Below are 23,437 nucleotides of genomic sequence, written 5' to 3'. Positions count from 1 at the left end.
GTTTCCAAGAGTCTGGTGTTTAAGAACTTCAGGCCTGGCTCTCTTCTTTGATTTCCTCCTCCTTCTCCTCCTCCTCCTCCTCTTCCTCCTCCTCCTCCTCCTCCCCTTCTTACTCTTCCTCCTCCTCCTCCTCCCCCTCCTCCTCCTCCTCCTCCTCGGGGTTTCTCTCCACTTTTCTCTCCTTTTGTTTCCAAAGAGGAAAAGGCACAATGGTTTAGAAATATAAGCCCTAGAGCCAGCCTGCCTGGGTTGAAATCTTAGCTCTGCCCCTGGCCACAGGCAAGATCCGTCACCTCTCCCCACTCCAATCCCCTTTGTAAAGATGAACGATAATGAGAGTAATAATTATGGCAGGATCGTTGCGAGGACTAAATGAGTTAATCCACATGTAATGTGTCTGGCACAAACCAGGGCTCATTCAGTGCTGCGATTCTGAGTGTTATTATGAACATCGCCATTATCATGATCTGTGCTCCACCCCTGTCTTCCGATTTTAAATACTTTACCACTCTGCAAGGAAATCTTTTTCTATCTAGTGTTCTGCATTGCGCCTTTAAAAGCATCTCCTGAGAGATTACATACTTTTTTTTTTTTTGACCACCTGATATGACTTATTTTTTGGAAATAAATTCCCCCCGATTTGGCTTACACTTTTCTGCTTAATTAGTTCTTAAATTTTTCCTGCTTCTTTGAGTGTTTTCTTTTTTCTTTTCTTCTTTTTTTCCTCCTTCCCAATGCAGTCATGCCAAGTCGGTCCTACCCTCCCTCATTGTTGAACTTTTAGATTATTTTGTAGTGTTTTCTACCCATTGCCATGGCTATTACCCTTTGCCTTAATCCTTCCCTTATAAATTACTCCTTTAAGTCTCTTAATAGTTCTTGTTATTGGCTTCAGAACTCCCTCCAGGTTTTTGGTGTCTCTGTGTTAATGGAGTGTGAAAAATGTACTCAGGATTCCAGATGTGCCCTCACTGACTGCACTTGTTCCAAGCAAGACCAGGCCCTACCCTGTCAGGCCGCAGTACCCTGTGCCGTCAGTGGGACCCTGTGCGGTCCGCTTCAAGTCGCTCCGGCTTTTTTTTTTTTTGTTGGTCATGACATTGAGACTCGTTTGTAATCACCCCTGGCCTCTTTGGACATTACATTTCCTGGCAGCACACCACCATTGATTATCTGGGCTTCTAATTATTTTTCTCCAGATGTATTGAATCTCTTCCTTTCTCCCCAAGGTGAATTTTATTTCCTTGCCCATTTTCTTGCCTTTATGCCTATATAGAGGTTATGGATAGTCCAAAGTCTTTCTATCCTTTGGCATCAGCAATGCAACTCAACTGCTATGCATACGTGACATGTCCTGGACCTTCTAGATCATTCTTTTCTTTCCAACAACATTAAACACTTCCCTTCACAGCTGTTTCAGAAAGTGGTGGGAGATGGGGCAACAGGTAGAAAGGTAAGAAAGAAGACCTGATTATAATTCTTCTTGGCTGTGGCCTGTGCTACTTCTGTCTAAATCTATCTGTTACATAATCCTTAGAAAAGTTTCCTTGATCTATTTGAAGCAAAAGCATCTATTTTTAGGTGAGCAAGTATCTGATGCTGCAGAAGTCAAATATTTTTACTATATCAAGTGACAGATTAATTGTAGTTTTACTCTACATAGTTGATAGATAAGGGGTGCCAGAATTTGATGATAAATATACATAATTTTGAACCAAGTTGAAATTTTGATATATGTCACTTGGTATACATGAGTCTGGTTTCTGAAACTAGGTTTTAAGTCTGGTGAGCACAGAAAACTTACAATTTGTCTCTTCATAGCCCAGTGTCTAAAGTATTTCAAATATACAGTGTTTAATAAATGTATGCTACCTTTCATGTTCCTGTACCTATCAAAAATTCGTATTACCATAATCTATGAAAATAAGAACATTAGGCCTTTCTTTAAGTGAAGTCTGCATTTAAATAAATCTCATACTACAGAATAAAGATACTTGTTATAAGTAATATAAATAAATTTTACAGTGTAAAAAGATGTGACATAGAAAATAGATTAATTTATCTAAACTGATATCTTACAAAAGAATTCTTTAAAAAAAGTTTTATCGTAAAGTCAGCCTAGACAGTATGAGCATGTAGTCCCAGCTATTCAGGAGACTGAGGCAGGAGGATCCCTTGAGTCCAGGAGATAAGTGTGGTCAACATAGTAAGACCTTATGTTACAAAACATACATTGTGGATCTTCATTCAATATTCCCCCTTCCACTTGTGATATGAAGTAGAATTAGTAGAATTAGCGTAAGTAAAATTTCATTCTTATGTGATTTTATGTACTTTGTATTATATTTGTCATTGGAATACTGTATATTTTAAAAGAGTCAATATAATAGAGTGGATACGATAAACTTACAATATAACTTTGCACAGGAAAGAAATTTAGTAATTTCTGCATTATATTGGTTGGAAAACTGGCCTAAGACCTCAAAACAAATGAAGGATGGTGAAGGATGTGACTCCAGCTCCTTCCACCTTCCTTTAGGACTTTCCTCTTGTATGAGATAGTACCTCTCCACTGTGGCTGCTAATTTTTACCTTCAAACTGTATGCCAAGTTTTATATTAACGTCTGTGCCCTCCTAAGAAATTTAACCTTTTTTTTTTTTTTTATTAAAGCAGATTTCAGGGAGCATATTCATTTTTACGATAGATAATCCACTATCTTTCCTACTTCACTTTTTAGAGCAAAATACAAAAGACACGTTACTGAATTTTTCCCTCCTTGAACATTTAAGCTCTTAAAGATTCATATTTTCCATGAGTAAAGTTAGAAAAATTTAGGCTACAACTGGTCCAAAAATATGCCTAAGTTCTGAAAAAGAAAAATCAAGTCATATCATGGTAAATATAATATTGGATCAATTCAATTCATTTAAATCCATGTATTCTGGATGCCTCCCAAAACAAACCTCTTAGTAATTTTTCTTCTCGGAGCTGTTTGTTCTTCATAAAATTTATGACTGCTTTGTGTTTTCTCTAGATGAATATTTATGTATAATATATATTTCAGTTTCCTTTATTATTTTTCTTGGTTTGCAGCTAAATATTCCAAACAATAAATTCATTATCAGGGAGGCAATGAAACCTTTATACATCAGTTATTTTCCCCTCTAGTTTTAGTGTCTCATAAATAATTATGTCAGTTTAATATCTACTCACCAATATTCATGATCCCCTAACGTGTGTCATTCTTATGTGCTTATTTATGTAATTTCAAATGGGTCACTATCCATGGCTGGATCAATAATTATTGTCACAGGGACATCTTTGCTTCCTAATAGTCTGAGACACTTCAATATTTTCTCAGAGATAAATTTAAATTATATAGATCTTTATCACTGTCGTTTGCATCTTTCAATTTTTAATCTCTCTGATTTACTAATAGATAAATCAAAATCTATTTTCCTAAGTGCATAGAATCATGTTCCTACTCCTAAGTATTTAGAAAAGACCTTGTTCCCCTTAAAGAATTCATTTTATTTTCTAGAAGTGCACACTATAAATTCCCTCATTACCCAAGAATCTCAACCCTTGGGAAGAAGGGTGACTTTAGAATCAGACTTAGTTTCCAGGGGCAAATTTGCCCTCCCTGGACAAAGCCTTGGACTGGAGTGAGCTTGCTGGGCAGCAGAGGGAAAGCCTCAGGGTGCACCCATGGTAGCATCATAGACCTAACCCTTCAGATCAGGGTAGTGCACTGGAGAGAACCCTGAACACAGGTCCTGGTGCCTGCTTTTCCCATTATAACATCAATGTAGCTTCAGCAAGTCACTTTAATCTTTGGATCTAAATTTGTTTCTCTGAAAATAACGGGATTAAACTAAATAATCTCTGAGTTTTAGTCAAGCCCTTTAAATCCATCACAGGGTGAACATAGCCTAGTATAATTCAGACAAATTCCAGAATACACTACGCTTCTTAGAAGCAAATGATTTGCTTTTATCCTGGTGACCCAGTGAATTTTGCAATGGATAGTGTTTCCATTTTTGATTTTGCCATCTGGAAGCTTATTTTTAAATATGCAGTCTTTCCTTACTATTCTATGTAGTTTGTGCACCAACCTTTGCCTTGACTTTAACTAATTTTACCCTTTTTTTTCTATTTTCCAAGTTCTTTTTTTTTTTTCTTTTTTGATACGGGGGATTGAACCCAGGGGTGCTTAACCACTGAGACACATCCCCAGCCCTTTTTTATATTTTTTAGAGAGAGGGTCTCACTGAGTTGTTTAGGGCCTCCCTTAGTTGCTGAGGCTGACTTTGAACTCACCACCCTCCTGCCTTAGCTTCCCGAGCTGCTGGGATTACAGGAACAGGCCACCATGCCTCGCTGTTTGCCAAGTTCTTCTTGTTCTGTGTCCTATTGTGCTTTATGTGTCTCTGTGAGGCATTTTGGAAGAAGGCAGGATGAGCGATATGTAAAGAAATAAGATCATGAAAAGAGAAAGGAGTTTGGATTCAGATGTGCTGAGTTCCTTCCACCACAGGCAGGCCTGCAACCCATTGGTAACATGCATGAATTCTTCCTTTCCAAGATTGCTACAAGAACTAGGTGAAATAACTCAGCTACAGTGCCTGGCACAGAGTAGGTACGCAACAAAAACTAATTCCTTTCTTTCTTGGCTTCCCTGAGACAAATTAGCACACCTTTTTGACTGTTGAAGGTCCTGCTTGGCCTCTGATTCACCCTACATCTCTATTTCTCATGGCAATCATTGTCCACATGCTCCGGATAGGGTGAGCGCCCCAGCCCTCCCAGTTGCATGTCAGCTGCTAAGGGTTAAATTATAGGGAGCCTGGGAGTTGAAAGGCACTGATTTCACACAATACTTCCCAGGAGCAAAGCACAATTTTGTGGTTAAAATCAGGAACCAGGCATTGGGGGACCATTTCTGCTTCTGCTTCTGAGCTAGTTACACAACATGTGAAACCCCCACCTCTGTTATAAAACATAGCCAAGTACATTTGCCGTCTGGGAAACCTACAGGGATGTTTGATGGATTTGCAAATTGCTTTAGAGTCCTCAGATGAAAGGTGCTATAAATTTAAATCACTAATGTGAGAAAACACACTTGGATAAGGCACTCTCTACAACCTCCCTGTAACCTAGTTTCTCTCTGAAGCAGAAGCAAACACCCTTGAGAGCACAGAAGAAGCTGCTTCTGCGAGGAGAGATCTTAAGCAGCCTCTGCATGACGACACTATCATATGCACAATCAATATTTTCATCCATAAATAACAAGTAGTAAGTGCCCACAGGGTGCTCTGCAAAAAAGCAAATGGCCACATATTTCCTGAGTCCAGTGGGAAAGATTAATTTCATTTTTAAAGGAGATTTAAGAGAATATTTATCTGAAATCCTTTATTTTTAAACCTTCAACATAGAAAATCTGTAGCTCTGAGAATCATTTCCAACTTTCAAGGTAACATTTTAATTCTTATGAATAAATCTAGATGGTTCTGGAGGAAAAACAAAAAAACCCACCTGATCCCTATTTCTGTATGGCAGCCCCTCCACCCACCTATGTCCTCATTATGTTCCGCGATGAAATACTCTGAAAAGCTAAGGTCAGTGTCCAGTGCTGGGGGAATAAGAACTTTGAGGGTAACAGCCCCAGAGGGAGCCTTGTTTCTTTCTCATTAAGATTTCCATGATACTTATAATCCCTCTTGAAAGAGTTTCTCAGTTTTCAAAACACCAACTAACCCAAAACTTCCTCTTGACCTGTACATGTTAAACAAGCTAGTAGGCATAGCAAGGGGACACCTTTCTTTCCTGAAAGATGGAGGTGAACACTTGAGATATAAAAAGAGCCACAACTTAAATTAAAGCAACTGAGTCCTATTAACTGTGTGTGAATAAATAAATTTGGTTCACATCACTGGCTTATTCATTCAGTTATTTATTCATTCAGTAAGTTATTTTGATCATTTGCTATGTCTCAAACCCTTAGGTGGGTGCTAAGCAGCTCAAAGACACTTGCTAATTTCTCCCTGAAATAAAAAGTTGGAACTTGTTAATATCTAAGAAAAGCCACAAGTTGTACCATGGTCCCTTAAGATCGGGAAGTTGGGGTGAGGAAGTAAATGGGACACACACTCTTTGTTGCACGTTATTCTAGGAAATTTTAACCACTGGATGCCCAGGAGGATATAACAGTTTCATATTGTGTCCACTGAGCACCCTTCTGATTTTTCTCCAAGGGATCTTTCTGGTACATTCTTCAGAGTAAAAATGAGTGCCTACAATTTGAATATGGGTTATCCCCTCTGAAACTCATGTTAACATTTGATTGTCATTGCGGTGGTATTGGGAAGTGAGGTCTTTAAGAGGTGATCCTGGGAGTGGATTAGTTACCTGGAGAACCTCACTATACCTCACTATATAACGTGAGGCTGCCCTTCGTGTTTTGTCCCTTCTCCATGTGCTCACTTGCTCTTACAATTTTTTGCCATGTTATGACAGGGTACAAAAGGCCTTGCCAAACCTGCACCCATGCTCTTGGACCTCCCAGTTTCCAGAACCATAAGATGGATAATTTTTTTTTCAGTTATTAGACCCTGTTTCAGGTATTTGGTTATAGCAACAGAATATGGACGAAGACAGTAAGGGATGGGGCAGATGCTGACAGAGAAGAGAGAAGCTAGTCTAGTTTAGGGGCTTATTGGAACTTCAATATATTACACTACACAATGCATTTTCCTGTGTCTAAGACATAGTACCAGAGGCTCATGGGCTGGAAATGTCATCCTTTACCTGTTCTGTAGCCAGTGTTGTTAAGATACACAGCGAAGGTCCGAGGTTCGTGCATGGCCTGCCATGAGGGTGAAGAGCAGTTCTCGTTGTTGGTGTAGACATTGTGGTTGTGCACATACTTCCCGGTGAGCATGGATGACCGAGACGGGCAGCACATGGGTGTGGTCACAAAGGCATTGGTGAAGGTGGCCCCCCCATGTTCCATAATCTTCCTTGTTTTATTCATAACTTGCAGGGACCCTGAAAGGCACAATTCCAGTGTTGTTCAGCAAAGTGCATCACCTCAGTACCTCCTGCCACTCAATGTCCCTGTTCCCCTGATTTATCAATTTCCTTCCCTGACTTGAAGGAGTCTATAATTTGATCAACTCCCGTTTCCAAAACAAATGAAATATTTGGGATCCTACCATCTCAAGTATATTGTGGGATAATAAACACATTTCAGCTTTACTCCTCTTTAATCACAAAGGGAAAACAATGTAGGTTAATCTGATAATTAAAGCTAGAATTTTAGATATGGAGCACATTCAAAGGTCAGCAGTCCTTTGAAGATTAAGGTGAACAAATAACCTGTTACACATAGATCAAAACCTCCTGCCTGTCACATGTAACAATGCTAGCAACACTGCAGAGATTACATACACAGCACCTCCACCATATGAAGAGGGATAAAAATCCCTATTAGAAAGGGTCCCCCAAAATGCCGTTGTCTAATTACAAAAACAAACAAGCCAAAAAAACCCAAAAAACTTCAATGTAACTTGCTATCCTCTAGCAAGCTGATGAACTGTATGCCAATGTTTCTATTAGGACAGGACCACCAATCCATTTTTTGACCAATTTACATGTAATTTGAAAAGATAGGTCTTTTGCTTGTGAAAGAAGTAGGATTCTATTACACTCAAATGTACTTGCTTGATTATTTCATTTTAACTGTAAGGGTGGAATGGTAACATAAGATTGCTAAGGAAGAAAAAAAAAATCTATTTCGATTACCCAGTCAAACACTGCAGCTGAAACACATCCAAAAACTGCAGAAAAGCACTGGCCAGAATTCAATAGGCTTTTCAGGCCTTGTCAAGAAATGCACTGCAGAGTGCTCCAGCCAAGCCCATTGCATTTGAATCCTGGAGCCGCAGATTCCCAACAGGTCCCACTCCTTCCAAAGAAAGGGAGAAAGTCTATGTTTTCCAGCAAGGAAGGAAATCATAATGCAAACCAGGCAAGCACTCAGCAGAAGAGAAGCATGAAGTGGTCCAAAAGGCTACAGTTAGCCTGATTTCTTCATGTAGTAACTTTTTCTGTTCACACGATGCACATGAGACTAGGAGGACGATTTCTATTTGGTCTCATTAGAACTCCCTGAATATGCTTCAGCAAGGGGGACTCCAAACTGCCCTTTTTCTTCTGGTTTTCTTTGGGGAATCAAGCAGCCTTCTGTTAAGTCAGTCAAGAACATGTAGTGAGCCCCCCACTTCATTCTGGACTCTCCACCTTAGTACTCTGGGCTGTCCACCCTCCATCGCCCCCTGCAAGTATCGCATTACCCAAAGAAATGGAAAATTCTCTGCCTCTAGACTTCAGTAGTAAACTCTCCAGATGAGAAGCTACATACAGAAATTGCCGGTGGATGTTTGCAAGTAACATACGTGGAAGAATGTGGAGATAGCAATGACAGTCCATCCAGGTTAGAGGGTCTTGAATGAATGCCTAATAAGAGTTCTGAAAGGAGAAATAAGGACACCTGGACGGGAAGGAGGAAGACAATGTTGCATGTGTGAAGTGCATTGTTAGGGACCTAGGAGATGAAGGCACAGGTGATGCTCCAGAAGTGGGAAGAAAGGGTAGCCATGTGAACAGCACACTGACTCCAAGCATAGAGAGGAATATGGAGAATTCTCTTGATGAAATGTGGGAGGTGGAGTTAGCAAACAGCTTGGATGCTGGGCAGAGACATTCGGATTTGACAGAGAGACAAAGTGAAGGCAGAGTGGGTTCTTTGCTAAAGCCATGAACATGATCCAAAAGTCTTTGAGAGGTGTTGCTGTGGCAGCAATGGCATGTGGGACCAGGAGGCTCCACCAAGGGTACAGCCAAGAGCTTGCTGAAGTCATCCAACCCTGGGGAGAGAACTTGGACCAGACTGTGCCCGTCTGACATAGAGACTCTAAGAAGCAGATCCAAGCGATGTCGTAATGCATCAGAGGCTGTGAGTTGACTAACACCTCCAAGTTTTCAGCATAGGAAGAAAGCTGGAAAAGTAATTGTTTCATTGGTGGTGAAGAAGTAACTAGAAAGGAATATGCCCCATAGAAGTGGTGTATTTTATATTTGTGTCGGTTGATCATATGGAGAAACACCCTGGAGACAAATCGATGAATAGAGATGTGCAAGAGGAAGAGTCCTAAATGCTACCAAAGATGTCCATTCACCTCCTTCTCTCCCCTCTTCTCATATCTGCAGGCCTTCTCACTGTAGTGTCTTGAATTTTGAGAAAACAGCAAGCATTATTGATGGATTTTCATTGCTCGATAGTCTCTTTCAAAAAATGAGCTCTCAGAGTTTCCTTTACGAGTCTTAATGAAATTAAAAAAAAAAAAAAAAAAATGCAACTGGAGGCCATATTCCAAGGTCCTGAATCACAAAGCTCTAGTTCAGACTCGTTTGGACTACAAATACAATATGGTGGTGGAAATCTGACTCTCCTCTTAATCTCAGTATCACCTTTTCCTTAATTAACTAAGCTGATTGTGTAGAGGACCTAAACACTTCCTCCACCAAATGCCCTGCTTCTTACCCGTTCCCCTGTCAAAGGGAACGATGAAGACATTTGATCCCCATAGGCACTGTTCACAGTACAGCTCTGTCACTGAGGTTCTTGGAAGTTGGCATCTAGCTTAGTTTCTCAGTAAAGAGAAGATGCTGAGTTAACACTTGCCCAACCTTCAAATTCACCTGAAAAGTATATACAGGGCCTACCTTGAGATACTGGTTTAGTAAACCTGGGATGTGGCCTGGGAGTTTGCATCTCTAACAAGCTCCCTAGTGGTGCATAAGCTGCCTCTTGGTGGAACACACTTGGAAGAGGAATGAGAGTTCGGACAGAGAGTCAGGGAAACCTAGAGATGGAGGAGACTTTGGCAAGTGCTTAGACCACTTCCAAGGATATAAGATATACTGCAGATAGGACTTAATCTCAGCAAGGTTCTCTTCTTTGTGCTTCATGTGCGTTGATTCATTTCATCCTGACAATAACCCTTGGTGGTATGGGCTATTAGTGATGACTCCTATATTCCAGAAGATGAAACAGGTGCACAGGGTCACATGGAGCCTCACTAGCAGAGTCCAGATGCAACTGCAAGCAGTCTGCCCCAGAGGTTCTACTCTTAAGCTCCTTCTAGGCTGAATACTGGCCATGACATTGACGTTTTCAAGACTGAGAAACAGAAATGTTGTCTGCCTGCTGTCGGGACAGGTCTCACTTTCTGTGGTCTCATCTTTGCTTCATCTGGCTTCTTCAGGGAAATGCCAACAGACACAAATGCCTGTGTCTTGTCCCCTTTAGGGCTATGATGATGTCAGTTGATCAGACCCAGGTGAGGGAGGAGAGGGCTGCAGGTTGTCTGTTTTCAGCAGTACCCTGACATACTGACATTCATCACTGCATGTCATCTCGATAGCTTCAGGGTGCAGGTAGATGATGTGCACAGGAATCCGGACCTCTTCACTTTGCTGAGGTGGTGTGCTCCAGTACGGAAAGCATCAAGCACCTTTGTCCCTTCTATGGCTGTGCACTGATTAACGCTGGCCAATACCTCTGCTTGCATCTACTGCCACTGTGACTGCATCTTTGGTTTTTTCATTGGCAAGCTTTACCCAAAGTTATTCTGTATACAACACGTTGTTAGGCATTCACAAGCATTAGGAGCAGTGGGAGGGGAGGAATGGTTTTGTGCTGAAGCTCTGTACTTCTCTGGGTTTCAAGTCCTAAATGCTGTTTTTCTTTGCAGTACTGGGAATTGAATGCAGGGCCTCATGCATGCTAAGCAAACCAAGCCCTCCACCACTGAGCTGTATCTCCAGCCCTAAAATGCTGTCCTGTGCAGAAAGCAAGATCTATCCTGATGGTGAGCAGATATCTTTTTTGTTTCTCTTTCTTAAAAACATTGGTGTCACAGCCTGTACTCAGCCTAGATGGAGTTTAACAGTGTGGTTTTAGGGCAGACCTGCGTTTGGATCTAGGCTCTGCCACTGAAGCTCAGTGGGGTCCTGACTCTAAGCACATGGTTCACCCTGTGCACCTCATTTCTTCATCTGGAATATAGGATGGTCCTTTATTATTTGAACAATTATTTCATGGGAACAACATGAAGCATAAGCAAGATTGGCAGGGCAGGGCTCAGGAGGATAAGACTGAGGTAAAAGAGCCCTGAACTTAACCTTATGGGGAAACATCCAGATTTTGCCACAGACCAGCTTGAGCAAGTCATTCAACTTCTTTTGTTCATGTTAATCTGTGAAATGGAACTAAGATAGCTCTTCTGACCAGTGCCCAGGGTTTTTAAGGAGCAGGTGGCATGATGTTGTTAAGGGACTCCAGGTGAGGTGTGTTGCTGATGTGGCTTTTCAGTCTCCCCTCAGATCTGTGGTTTTTCATTGAGGTTTCAAACAATTGCAGATTGAAAACATCTGGAAAAAAATCGCACCTATACTGAACATGTACAGACGTTTTCCCTGTCATTATCCCTTAAACAATACAATACAGCGATACAACTATTTACATAGCATTTGAACTGTATTGGGTACTATAAGTAACCTAGAGATGATTTAAAGTACACAGAGATGCACATATGCACATAGGTTATATGTGCCATTTAAAACAAGAAACTAGAGCTTCATGTTTGGTAACCTCTGGGATCCTGGCACCTACCTCCTACAGATGCCAAGGGACAGCTATAAATTCACTTGTGCTCACCTCAACTCTACCACATTCAGTTTCCTTCTATTTTTTTTTTTTTTCTTCCCATCTCTATCTTTGGAATCTACAGGTGAATTTGAAAAGCTGGCACAGGAGAAGTTAGGTCAACTACCTTTTCTGTTTTGAGATTTAAAATGTTAACGTTGGCTCACAATTAAAAGGACCAATTCTTCCCCTCTCTACACACATTTACCCCTAAGGCCCCAAGCAAATATCCCAACTTCATTAGTGTTTGAAATTGTCCTGTGAGGGCGGAGGCTGACAGGGAGGCCATGAAGCAGTGGGGGTTAGGTGTGAGTAGCTGGCATGGTGCTGAGCTGAGCTGGCGTGGTGACAGGGAAGGTCCAGGCCACAGCTGAGCCCCAGGACTGCCAAAAAATGCTGTCTCAGAGCCAGAGTTCCAGGTGGGGATTGGGGACATCTGCCATTGCTCCTGCAGGATGGTGGCTGCTGTGACAGCAACCAGCTGTAGACCAATATGCTGAAGGTCAGTGGTGACTGGGAATAGAAAAGCGTCGCTTTCAGGAATCATGCAAGATCCACCAGGTTTGCAGTGTTGGTGGAGTTTAAAAAAAAAAAAAAAATCAAGACTCCAGAGACAGTATTTGAATGGCAGATGTGAGAGACTGAGGCTGGAGGGAAGCATGGTGAGTAATTCAAATCATTCTACACACTCCAAGGGCTTGGTTCCTAAATCATCTGTGTGGAAAAGGGCAGGAGAGAGAAAATATCACACTAACCTGAACTACCAACACTACTCAGAGGGCCTGAATTATTCCACTGACAGGTTAAATTTCAAAACGAAGCTTAGCATTTGATACAAGGATAACATTAAGATTTTCTTGAAGCCTGTTTATCATATCCCAAAAACCCCCTCACAGGACCAGAAATTTGGTAATAAATACTGCATCGTAATCACTTCTGAAAGTCCCACACCTGGCTGCCTGGAGCCATCTCCATGTGGATTGCAATGGGTCCTGGTTTGGTGAGTGAGAATCAGTAATTGTGCAGGGTTGTTTGTGGATGTCACTGCTTATGAGAAGCTAAGGCTCATGCTAGATATTTAAGGGGTCTATATTAAATATTCCATGACTATTTTTTAGGCCCAAAGTTACTTCTATATTAAAGCATAGAACACTCACTAAACAGTCATATCACTTGTATTACACATAGCTTTATTAATCTATTAAATATTTTAATTCTAAAAGCACAAGAAAATAAAAACATGATAAAACTATGTCCCTTTTTCTTCCAAAATTATAGAATCGGCTAGCGAAAAATACCCCAAAAAACAAAACAAAACAAAAAACAAAAAAACCCCTCACAGATGTTTCCAGATAAAAGGAAAAAACAAGTTGGGGGAAGAGGGAACAAGAAAAGATAATAAATCTGTCTGGAACATTTCCAGGTCACTAAGACTCCTTATTCCCTTCCCTCACCATAAAAAGAGCAAAAGACGATTAAAAGCGCAGACCAGTTACTTTTGGAACGGAAGTTAACATGCCCTATAGGGCTACAGTCAAGATAGGCAAATGAAGGCAGTCAGGTATAAGAAAAAACCCAGGGCTTCTGTCTTTTATACTTGTACATTTAGTGGAGATGAGCATTTACGGAACTTGGTTGATTTTAAGAAAAGCAGCATTGTGGGCATTTTGAGAATTGACGGCTGCTCCCTGGTGTACATGTTGGAAAGCAACAGAGAGTGGTGGGGATCCAGATGTCCCTGGGAGGGAGTGTCCCACCCATAGAGGGGCCACAATCACTCCCCTTCAGACCTCTAACTGATGGCCAGCCAGCTCAGGGGAATGCAAGCTCTCATCTTCTGAATTTAAGAGAAATCAGAATCTCAATTTTTAAAAAATACAAAACCATGCCATTTTTAAAATGTTGGCTTAATTTTTTAAAAGCGCACTGGTCAAACACACATCTGTGGATTGGTTCAGTCTGAAGACCCTGTTTTTTGACGTCTGCTTTAAAGGAACAAAGCATCTCCATGGGTTTATGGCTTAATTCCACTTATGATCTAAGAGAAACATTGGATCAGGATTACTGTGTTCGCATCAGTCCAACATCCTAAGAATCGGAGAAATGCCACATTGAGTGAGAGCTGTGGTCCAACTGGTGCAATAGTTTGCTCTTAGAATGGGACCAAGGGAAAAGAAAAACAAAAAATGGGAAAAAGAAAAAAAAATGGGAAAGATTTAAAGTCTAATATCTATCTCATTGACTCCAGTCTCAAAGTTAAAAAAGACTTACTTAAACATTTTAAGGTTTTTCTTTTGATGTACAAAATATTTCAAGCATAGGAAATAACAGAATGAATAACTCATCTCCCTATTTTATCAAAGTGTAACATGATTATAGCTCCTTCACATGCATACATTCTTATATATGAACATACGCACACGTGAATGAGTGTGTGTATGTGTGTGTATGTATAAAATGTGTGTATAAAATATGTTCATGCTCTTGGTAAGGGCTCCTTCCCCAGGAATAACCATTATCCCAAACCTCATTTGATCATTTCCATAATGTGTTTTCCTGGTTTAAAATGTTTCTTTTAAATCTTCCACCCATTATCTTAGCCTAAAAAACCCAAACCACTTAGGAAAAGACACAAGCTGAAAAACTTGCTAATTTTTGGAAAAAGTGAGTTCAGAAACAAAAGGACCATTGGTTAGGTCATGCGACCTGTCCAAAGATGGTTTCCTCCTGGATGATGATTTCTGTCCCATCCACCCAACTCAGGTGGGATGACTATATTCATTCACTGTACTGTGAATGAGTGTTCTTGGGAAAACAATGGAGCGTCATCCACGCGCCAGGTTCTAGCATGTTCACTAATGAATTCCTAGGTGTCTTACTCCCTTTACAAAGTACCAGTTTATTTTATTTGTTCTCCAAGTGGAGGGAGTGGTCCCTACTTGTGCTGGACAGTTCTTCCCTCCCCAGATCCATTTCATAAATTCTGTTTACAGCCTTGCTTGGCCTTTGTCTTTCCAGACCAAGAGGCAGAATTGTATCATTCTTTCCCAGTAAGAAAAGTGTTCAGTTAAAATTTTAATAATTGTTCTTCTAAGTCTTTTCTAAGTCCGTTATAGCTTTCTGGAGTCACAGAAGTCAAAATCGCCTGCAGCATTACAGGTGCAAAAAGTTTTGCATAAGCAAAGGTTTATGAAAGCACTTGGCAAGTAAAATTACTTGGAAGAGAAAAACCAAACCAAACCCAAGCATATAAAAACCACAATGAGAAACCACCTCTCACATATCAGGATGCTGCTATAAAACAACCCAAAATCAAAATAGCAAGTGTTGATGGAGATGTGGAGAAACTTTAACATTTGTGCATGGCTGGAGGCAATATAAAATAGTATAGTTGTTATGGAGAAAAGTAAAATGGTTTCTCAAAAAATTAAAAATGAAATTACTGGAGCTGGGGTTGTGGCTCAGCGGTAGAGCACTCTCCTAGTATGTGTGAGGCACTGGGTTCCATCCTCAGTACCACATAAAAATAAATAAAAGAAATAGAGGTATTGTGTCTATCTATATCTAAAAGAAAAAAAATGAAATCATTATGTGACTCAGCAATTTCTCTTCTGGGAAGACCTTTCCTTTGCAAAAGAGAACTGAAAGCAAGCTCTTGAGGATGTTTATACACCTACGTTCATAACAGCATTATTCTCAATGGCCAAAAGGAGAAAGCAACTCAAGTCACCAACTAAATGATGGTTCAGCAAAAAGTGGTACACGTTGTGCACACACAAAGGAACACTCAGTCTTAGGAAGGAGGGAATTCTGACAATACTAACGGTCTTGATATTATCCTATGTGGAATAAGACAGTTGCAAAGAAACAAATATCTGATTATCCCACTTATGTAAGATACCTAGAGTGGTAAAATTCACACAGCTACAAAGTATAATGGTGATTTTGGGGGACTGGAGTGGGGAGGTCTTGTTTAATGGATGTAGAGTTTCAGCTTTGATGATGAAGAGTTCTGGAGATTGGTTACATATAAAACTGTTGGTTGCACTTAACACTGCTGAACCGAACACTTAAAAAATGGTAAAGATGATAAAAAAAATTAAAAACAACCAAAACGCACAGCAATAGGAGTCACAAAGGATTATGAGCACATTAAAAAAGGATGGGCAAAGGTCTCCATCAAATGTAATCTATTACCAAGAGCATGATTTTTCTGCTGAAAAGACTTTTTTTTGCAGGGGGATGCTACCAGGAATTAAACTCAGGGCCCTTAACCACTGAGTCACATACCCAGTCCCTTTTTGTGTTTTTTTATTTCGAGACAGGGTCTCACTGACTTGCTTAGGGACTCACTAAGTTGCTGAGTCTGACTTTGAATGCTCGATCCTCCTGCCTCAGCCTCCCAAGCCCCTGGGATTACAGGGGTGTGCCACCGTACCTGGCCTGAGAAATCTTTTCTGAACTTTGTACTGGTGGTTCACTGTGGTACATTTTCCTAAGCCAATGAGGAAATAAGGCCCACCTGACATTTCTGTTATCTCTCTCCCGCAGCCTAGAGCATTACAATGCACTTACAGGTTGTTTTTAGGAAGGACTTACTAAATGTTTATTGAGGGACTAGTTGATGAAAACGACCATAGTCAAACACACAGCCATGACAACTTAGACCTCATAGAGGACCTGGTTTCACTATTTACTAGCCCTCCACAAGCTACTTGACTTCTCTAAGGCTCATTTTTCTCATATATAAATTGAGAAAAGAGTACCTACTTCATAGAGGAATTAGGAAGATTAAATGAACTGATGCTTAGCATGCTATCTGGCTAGAAAATCAAGGAAGGAGGTAAAGTCAAGTGTGTAGGAAACACCTGGATTGACTGAGCCAGGGTTACAACCTTTCATCCTTGTATCCACATGTATCAACAGAAGCCAGTACTTAGTATCTACTTAGTAAATATTTACTGAACAAATGTGATCTCCTAGACAAGGCTGAAGACCTGAATTGTGTTTTAAAATCATTAAATAACTCCTTTATTTATTTTAAAGACAGTGCTGTGTGTTGAGAGGTAAAGAGTGATGGATACCTCCATTTCTGAAAATTGCGTTAGCTTTTTCAGGCCTCTGTGAGTCTGTACCAAGTTTCTTTAGCACCTACATATTCCCAGTACAGTCTCACATGGAGATTGCAGCATCAAGAAAACATACCCTGCCCTCTAGTGACTCTCAGTCAGATGGAAGGGACAGGCACAGAAGATGATGGAAGAAGGACTGTGCTGGAGTTATTCCAGGGGGTGCAAAGGTGAAGACCATGGATCCTGCTAGAGGGGAAGATGGTTTTGGTGCAGGGAGACCACACCAGAAGTTGAGACCCCTGAACTGGGTCATGAAGAACAGACAGGGTTTCTCCAGGCGGAGAAACTGAGAAAGGCAGTAGGGACAAGGTGCACCTGGGATAGAGGTGAGAGATGAAGCGGCCAGACACCTTTAGGGAAGTGAAAGTTGTTCCAGGAAGCACAGAGTGAAGCAGGGGAAGGAGAGAAAGCCTTAGAAACAGCAGGGGCTGGGTGGCCCAGATCTTGTTGGCCTGCCGAGGCGAGAGACTGACTGCCCTTGGCAAAGGGGAACCAGAAAAGAGACCTGAGCAGAGACTCACAACAGAGTGAAGGCTGGGCTAAGATTGGCGGGGACAGAGGCCAGGTCACCAGCCAGCTAGGGCACAGCTGGGTGATGAGGAGCCTCCACCAATCTCAGCTGTAGTGAAAGGGATGGGTGTGAGGGATGTTAAGAAGGAGAAGCCCGACCAGTGTACTTCACTTCCTTGCTCTGTAAGTGAAAGAGAACATTGAAGCCACCAGCTACATACATTCAGAAGTTGTATGTGCAAGGCCTTTTTGTTTTGGCATGTCACCTGAAAAGCCAAAACTTAATATTATTATTCAATAAAGTGAGAGAGCAGATGGCAAACTGACAATTTTCAGCAATTATGTCTGCGGCTGGCTTTTAGTCTGTCTGCTTCCAGCTGAACCGCAGGAGTTAACTTTGTTGAGATTTCATGGGTGTTGGTTTCAAATTGGAAATCACTCTCCTCCTCATAGATCAAATTCTAGTATGTAGGGTTTTATCCTTAAGAACCTAGGTCCAGTGACTCTTTGACACCAAGTCTGAAAGAGTCTACCCATGGTCAGGTTGAATGTGATGGGTAAGCATAGCTGAGTGATGCTCCAGAGCAAGCATCTAAGGTTGGTTCAGGAATAGAAATGAGAAGTTTTGGTGACAACCTAAAGGGCAGCTTTTTATCTGTCTTAGGGTACACTGGAAAGTCTTGGCCATAGACTATGGATAGGACCTTAGGGCTGGACCATTAAAGGAGGCCAAATAACCAGGCATGGTGTTGCACCTGTAATGCCAGCCACTCAAGAGGCTGAGGCAGGAGGATTCCAAGTTTGAGGTCAGCCTTGGCAACTTAGTGAGGTCCTAAGCAATTTAGTAAGATGCTATCTCAAAATGGACTGGGGATGCTGCTCAAGGGTAAAGTGCCACTGGACTAAAATCAGTACCAATAAATAAATGAATGAATGAATAAACAAAGAAGGCGAGAAGACAAGTTAAAATCACTAGATTTGGTACACTTTCCTAGGTGAGCTAATTCTAAAAGAACCGTCTGTATTACTACAAGGCTATGTAGAACATTGTAACTTTCAATTAATTTTTTAAATTACTATAAGAAGCTGTGAACAAGTAATTCCATTGAAACAGTAACCATTGAAAGTTCCTTTAGGCTAAATCTACCTTCATATACATTACATTTAATGTCTGAATTTGCATTCTCTTTCAAACAACTTTGCCCAAATATTTTATACGTTTCCAAGGTGCATAGTCAAATCCTTGAGCTCTAGGTCATCAGTGCTAATTGTCCTCCTCCACCCTCCTGTTTTCTGGGACCCTTCCCCTGACTGTTTCAAAAACTTAACCCCAGAAAAGTAATATTGAAACACAAACCAAATGCTGAATGAACCCTATGAGTTTACTGTATAAACTAGACTGCTGGTGGAGGCACCACCCATAAGTGCAAACCTCCAGAATGCCAGCTGAGCATCCTCGGGAAGGCTGAGGTTCTGAAAATCATTTGAACAAGAGACGAATAAGTGAAAAATCCAGTGTCTCACCCAGCTCCACGTCCTGATCATCAGTGAGCACAAGGATAATGTTGGGTCGAATGTTCTTTCGTTCCTGCTGTATCCGTCCTCTGAACCTGGAGGATCTGACAGTTGAACACAGGCTCCCCAGCAATTCTGCGCCCAGGACAGCCAGCACCAGAGCACAGCAAGAATACTTCATTGTATTTGGTCCAATGTCACAAAACTGACAAAACGCCTCACTCTCCTGAGTTCTGGCAGTCTGGGCAGTCAAGAGAAAAAGAAAGAGGGAGAGACTAAAATGAACTTCAAACCCCAAACACGGTTACAGAAAAAGGGCTACAAATAAGTCAGAACTGGCATATGAGCTGGCAGAGAGAGCTGCACATGAGTCAGAAGTAGCAAACCTCACAAGCGTTGGATAGTTTTTTAAGCACTTGATTATTTTGCAAATTCACTTTTGTCTTTTATTCTCCGTCCAACTTTTCCTATTTCAGTTCATTGCCAAAGTGTGATTTCCAGCACAGAGCTCAAACGTAAAAGCTTTCTGACAAGAGCTAATACCTTGAATTAGGTATCCTGGTTGAATAATCAATTTCTAGACTCAGAGGTATTCAGAACATCTGCAGATGGAGTCCTAGAAGGGGGAGGGAAAAAATACAAAAGAAACATCAGTCAAGGGTTTTTAAACAGATTTTTGATTTGAAGTAGTCTCTTGAAACAGCACATGATATGTGTATATATTTTATGTGTTTTTTCTTCTGTTCTCCAAAAGGAACAGGAGGAAACATGCAAAACTGCTAATAAATGACTCAGATAATATCTCCATTTCCTAATCAGCTCCATAAAATGTGGTAAGCATATCATCCCGGCTCACCCTGTAGCAGTACTTTAAACATCCCCAACAAAACTCATGATTGATGAGGAAGAGCCGGCATGCCTGAGAAACCACAGTGCATTTTGAAAGTGTGTCTGCGTTTGGGGAGGGCTGGCGCCGGGGGCACGTAGGAGGAGCGTTAACTCACCTGCGTGCGATACTGAGTAACTATGAAGCAGAATGAACCACAAAGCTGTCATTTGTCATCTGCATTATGTCACTCATTACCCAGGAGAGTCCTTTCTGCTGACAAAGACTTCATAGTGGGTGAGTGGGAGAATCGCCTTTTCCAGCCCCCCAAAAGCTCCTAACTATCTCCCATCAATCACCAGGAGAAAAAGGTGCTTCCTCCCAGCAAGGCGGGTCGCTCTGTCCAGCCGGTTTCCTCGGCTCTCGTGCTGGCGCCCAAGTGGACTGAGCTCCCTTTTGAGTGTCAGTCACTAGCTTTACTGTTGTCAAGACCAGGTTTGGCGTGGCTAGCACAGGGCTTTGCCGCAGCAGATCTAAACCTGCAAAGCAAGAAGACTGATTGGCTGTGAGGCTGGAGGTTAGCGGCTACTCTTCCACATTAGGAAGTAAATAAATGAAATCCAGAGGGGAGTGCAGCAAAAAGGAGAGTTTTGAAAGGGCTGGACAAATGCCCCTCTCACTTTGGAACTCCAATCTGCAGAGAGCTTTTCTGTTGAACTTTTCAAAGATAGCAAAGGATTCATTAAAAAAAAAAAAAAAAAAAAAAAAAAAAAAAAAAAAATCTCTGGTATGTCAGGAGGGAACCTCTTTATGAAAATTTAGGTTGCTGTAAAATTAATTAGATAGCAGCCTGCTTCATCAGCCACTCTGTCCCCACACACCTGAGGATCTGTATTTTGATCTGCAACAATAAACTGGCATCAGATAAATAAGCATAACTAATCAGGCATAAGCATCACGCAGGAGAAAAGGGGCTCCATCATTCATCTCCTTTTCTAAATTCTGGAGGGTGGTGTGGGCAGAGAAAGAAGAAAGAAGAAAGAATGTGTACTGTTTACCCTTGCCAGGCACATTATACAAACACACACACATACCCCTATTATTTTAAAACTTTATGAGCTGTTTTGTAAACAGTTTTAATGCTTTTCACCTGCAGCCTGTAATTATACTGTGTGTGTGAGAGAAAGAAAGAGAGAGAACCAACATTCAACAAGAAATAGGCTTTCAAATAAAAATCTAGTGTCCGTAGCAGGGCAATCCTGGCTATCTACATTATCTGCAGAGCAACAAACAAGACAATTTCCACTGATCCTGTAGCTCTGGGAAGTATGATTCTGGTTTTGCTTTTTGTTTTGAATCTAGGGATTCAACTCAGGGGCCATTCACCACTGAGCCACATCCCCACATCCCCAGTCATTTTTTTTTTTTTTTTTTAATTTTGAGACAGGGTCTCTCTAAGTTGCTTAGGGCCTTGCTAAATTGTTGAGGCTGGCCTTGAACTTGTGATCCTCCTGCCTCAGCCTCCTGGGCCACTGGGATTACAGGCGTGTGCTACCACACCAGGCAGGATTCTGGGGCTTTTTTCCCTTAATAATTCAGGGTTATTTCAATGATTGCTGTGTGTACTGAACACTAAGAGCCTGAACATTTGGACATGCACTTGGCTTCCATGCACTTGTTTTCAGTTATGAGAAAACATATAAGCATGAAATACAGGAAAATGAAAGAAAGAATTTGTCAAACAATGACTTGTTTCTACAAAGTGTGATCAGACTTAATAGTTAAATGTAGGCATTTCTCAGAGGATTGGTCCTTTAAGCACCATATCTTTGCCCACCTCTCAAAGCCTGCAAGGGTGTGTGAAGCATCACCTACAGTATCAACACAACTCTGCCAACATGAAAAGGACAGTTTCTCACCACACTGAGGAAACAGTGGCACTAAGCCATCAGCCACACATGAAACGGAAAGTTCTTGACAATTAAGGTACTGATAACATTCCCTGGCACCCAATCAACACCACTAGTTATTCTTTTCTTTATCTTATTTCCTTTACTTCTTCCTTTAGGAAAAAGAAAATTAGCTTTAAGGGCACCTTGCATAAACTACATCAGAAATCATTTCTCAATAAAAAAGGAGAAAACAAAGTAGATGTAGCTTTTACCTGTTTAGTGACCTTCCATCCTGCTGAATTAAAAGGAGACCCACTTCTTTTTTTTTTTTTTTTGCTTCAGCATCTTCTTTTTTAATTTAAAAATCATTGTTTTAATTGACTAATAATAACTGTACATATTTATGGGGCACAATGTGCTGTTTTGACAGATGTGTGCATTATGGAATGATTGCATCAAGTTAATTAACATATCCAGCATCTCACATATTTATCTGTTTTCATAGAAAGCATATTCTCCTAGTAATTTTATAAAATGAAATATGCTCTTACTAAGTGTGGTCTCCTTGTTATGCAATAGATCTTGAAAGTTTATTCCTCCTGTCTAATTGGAACTTTGTTCCCTTTGCCTCCACCCACAGTTGATTAGCAATACATGGAATTCATATGCAAAGGCATACAGAGTGAGTGGTACAAAAACTGAACATTTGGACATGTCTGGTCCATTCTTTGATTCAGCTGCTTTTCCTAAAACACAGCAAACACACTAGTCTAAAAACACTGCACACAGGGCTGTGGCGTAGCACAGTGGCGGAGAGCTTGCCTAACATGTGTAAGGCCCTGTGTTCAATTCCCAGCACTGGGGGAAAAAACAAAACCCCACACACAGACAATTCTTTATTCAAAAATGACCTTTTAGAACCTGTCATCCTCTCACTGCCTAGTTTCCAGCTCCAGAAGGAAAAGAAATAAAGACAGAAAACAAAACAAAACAAAAAAACCCCTGACAGACAAAATGCGTGACTTGACAGAGGAGACAAGGTTGCCATGTTTGAATTGGATACTTTGTGGTGGACAACAAATGTCCTTAGAGACTAACAATTTGTCTTGAGAAATAGTAGGAAATGAGAGAAATGGAAAAAAGAGGCTTTCTCACACACGGAGTAAGTTTGAGGAACGAAGTCGTATTCGCAAATTAGGACCAGAATATAAATTGCCTTTTCTGTAAGCTAGAAAATGAACATCCCAATTAGAGTCATGGTCAATTGGTGTGGAAAGTTCACAGGACTTTGTTGAGGGCAGTTAATCCAAGCTATACATGTGGCATTATGTGTTTCAAATCACAAATAAAAGAAAAAAAAAATAGCAAGATTCCACATCAGTTGAAAAGCTTAGTTCATATAGGTTTGTCTAGTAGTGCCCCAAACTGAACTGATGCCCTCCTCTTCCCACAGGTGGAAGGGAGACTCTGGCTTCACCAAGACCCCCCTTAAGTGGTAGCTGGTGCTTTTGAAAGGGGATGATGTCTACACTGGGTGTAGCTCAGTGGTAGAGCATTCACCTAGCTTGCACAAAGCCCTGGGCTCCATCCCCAGTACAGCAAAATAAATTTTAAAACAATGGCTGATAATTAAGTAAAATAAGGGGAATGATGGCCAATATGCCCACAGAATCCTGCTTTTCTCCATAGCAGCTGTTTTCAGCGTAGTTGAAGACTTCTGGGGTTGGGGTACAAGAGAAGACTGGGATCTCCTGCGAGATTCCACAAGGCCAGAACTATTTTGATACAGA

The 23,437-nt window shown here is 41.0% G+C and overlaps 1 protein-coding gene across 7 annotated transcripts in view; it reads right to left on the bottom strand.

The window, feature by feature from the left end:
- Positions 1–23,437, bottom strand: part of SULF1 (sulfatase 1) — a 168,761-nt gene that overhangs the window by 58,766 nt on the left and 86,558 nt on the right. For 3 of the 7 annotated variants that reach the window (XM_079110983.1, XM_079110982.1, XM_079110984.1), the window contains exons 3-5: positions 19,473–19,545; positions 18,939–19,170; positions 6,810–7,049 (exon numbers count right to left, since the gene is read on the bottom strand). In XM_079110983.1, the coding sequence (XP_078967109.1) occupies positions 6,810–7,049; positions 18,939–19,110 (412 nt within the window). In that variant the 5' untranslated portion in view covers positions 19,111–19,170; positions 19,473–19,545. Of the gene's footprint in view, positions 1–6,809; positions 7,050–18,938; positions 19,171–19,472; positions 19,546–19,933; positions 20,065–20,114; positions 20,295–23,437 lie in introns of those variants that run through there. The other 4 variants (XM_079110987.1, XM_079110988.1, XM_079110985.1 and 1 more) reach the window with 3 other exon arrangements.

The sequence above is a fragment of the Sciurus vulgaris genome (assembly GCF_902686455.1).
Source record: "Sciurus vulgaris genome assembly, chromosome: 1".
Classification (NCBI taxonomy): domain Eukaryota; kingdom Metazoa; phylum Chordata; class Mammalia; order Rodentia; family Sciuridae; genus Sciurus; species Sciurus vulgaris.
The sequence above is the reverse complement of the archived record's forward strand: the minus strand, read 5'-3'. Positions and strand labels throughout refer to the sequence as shown.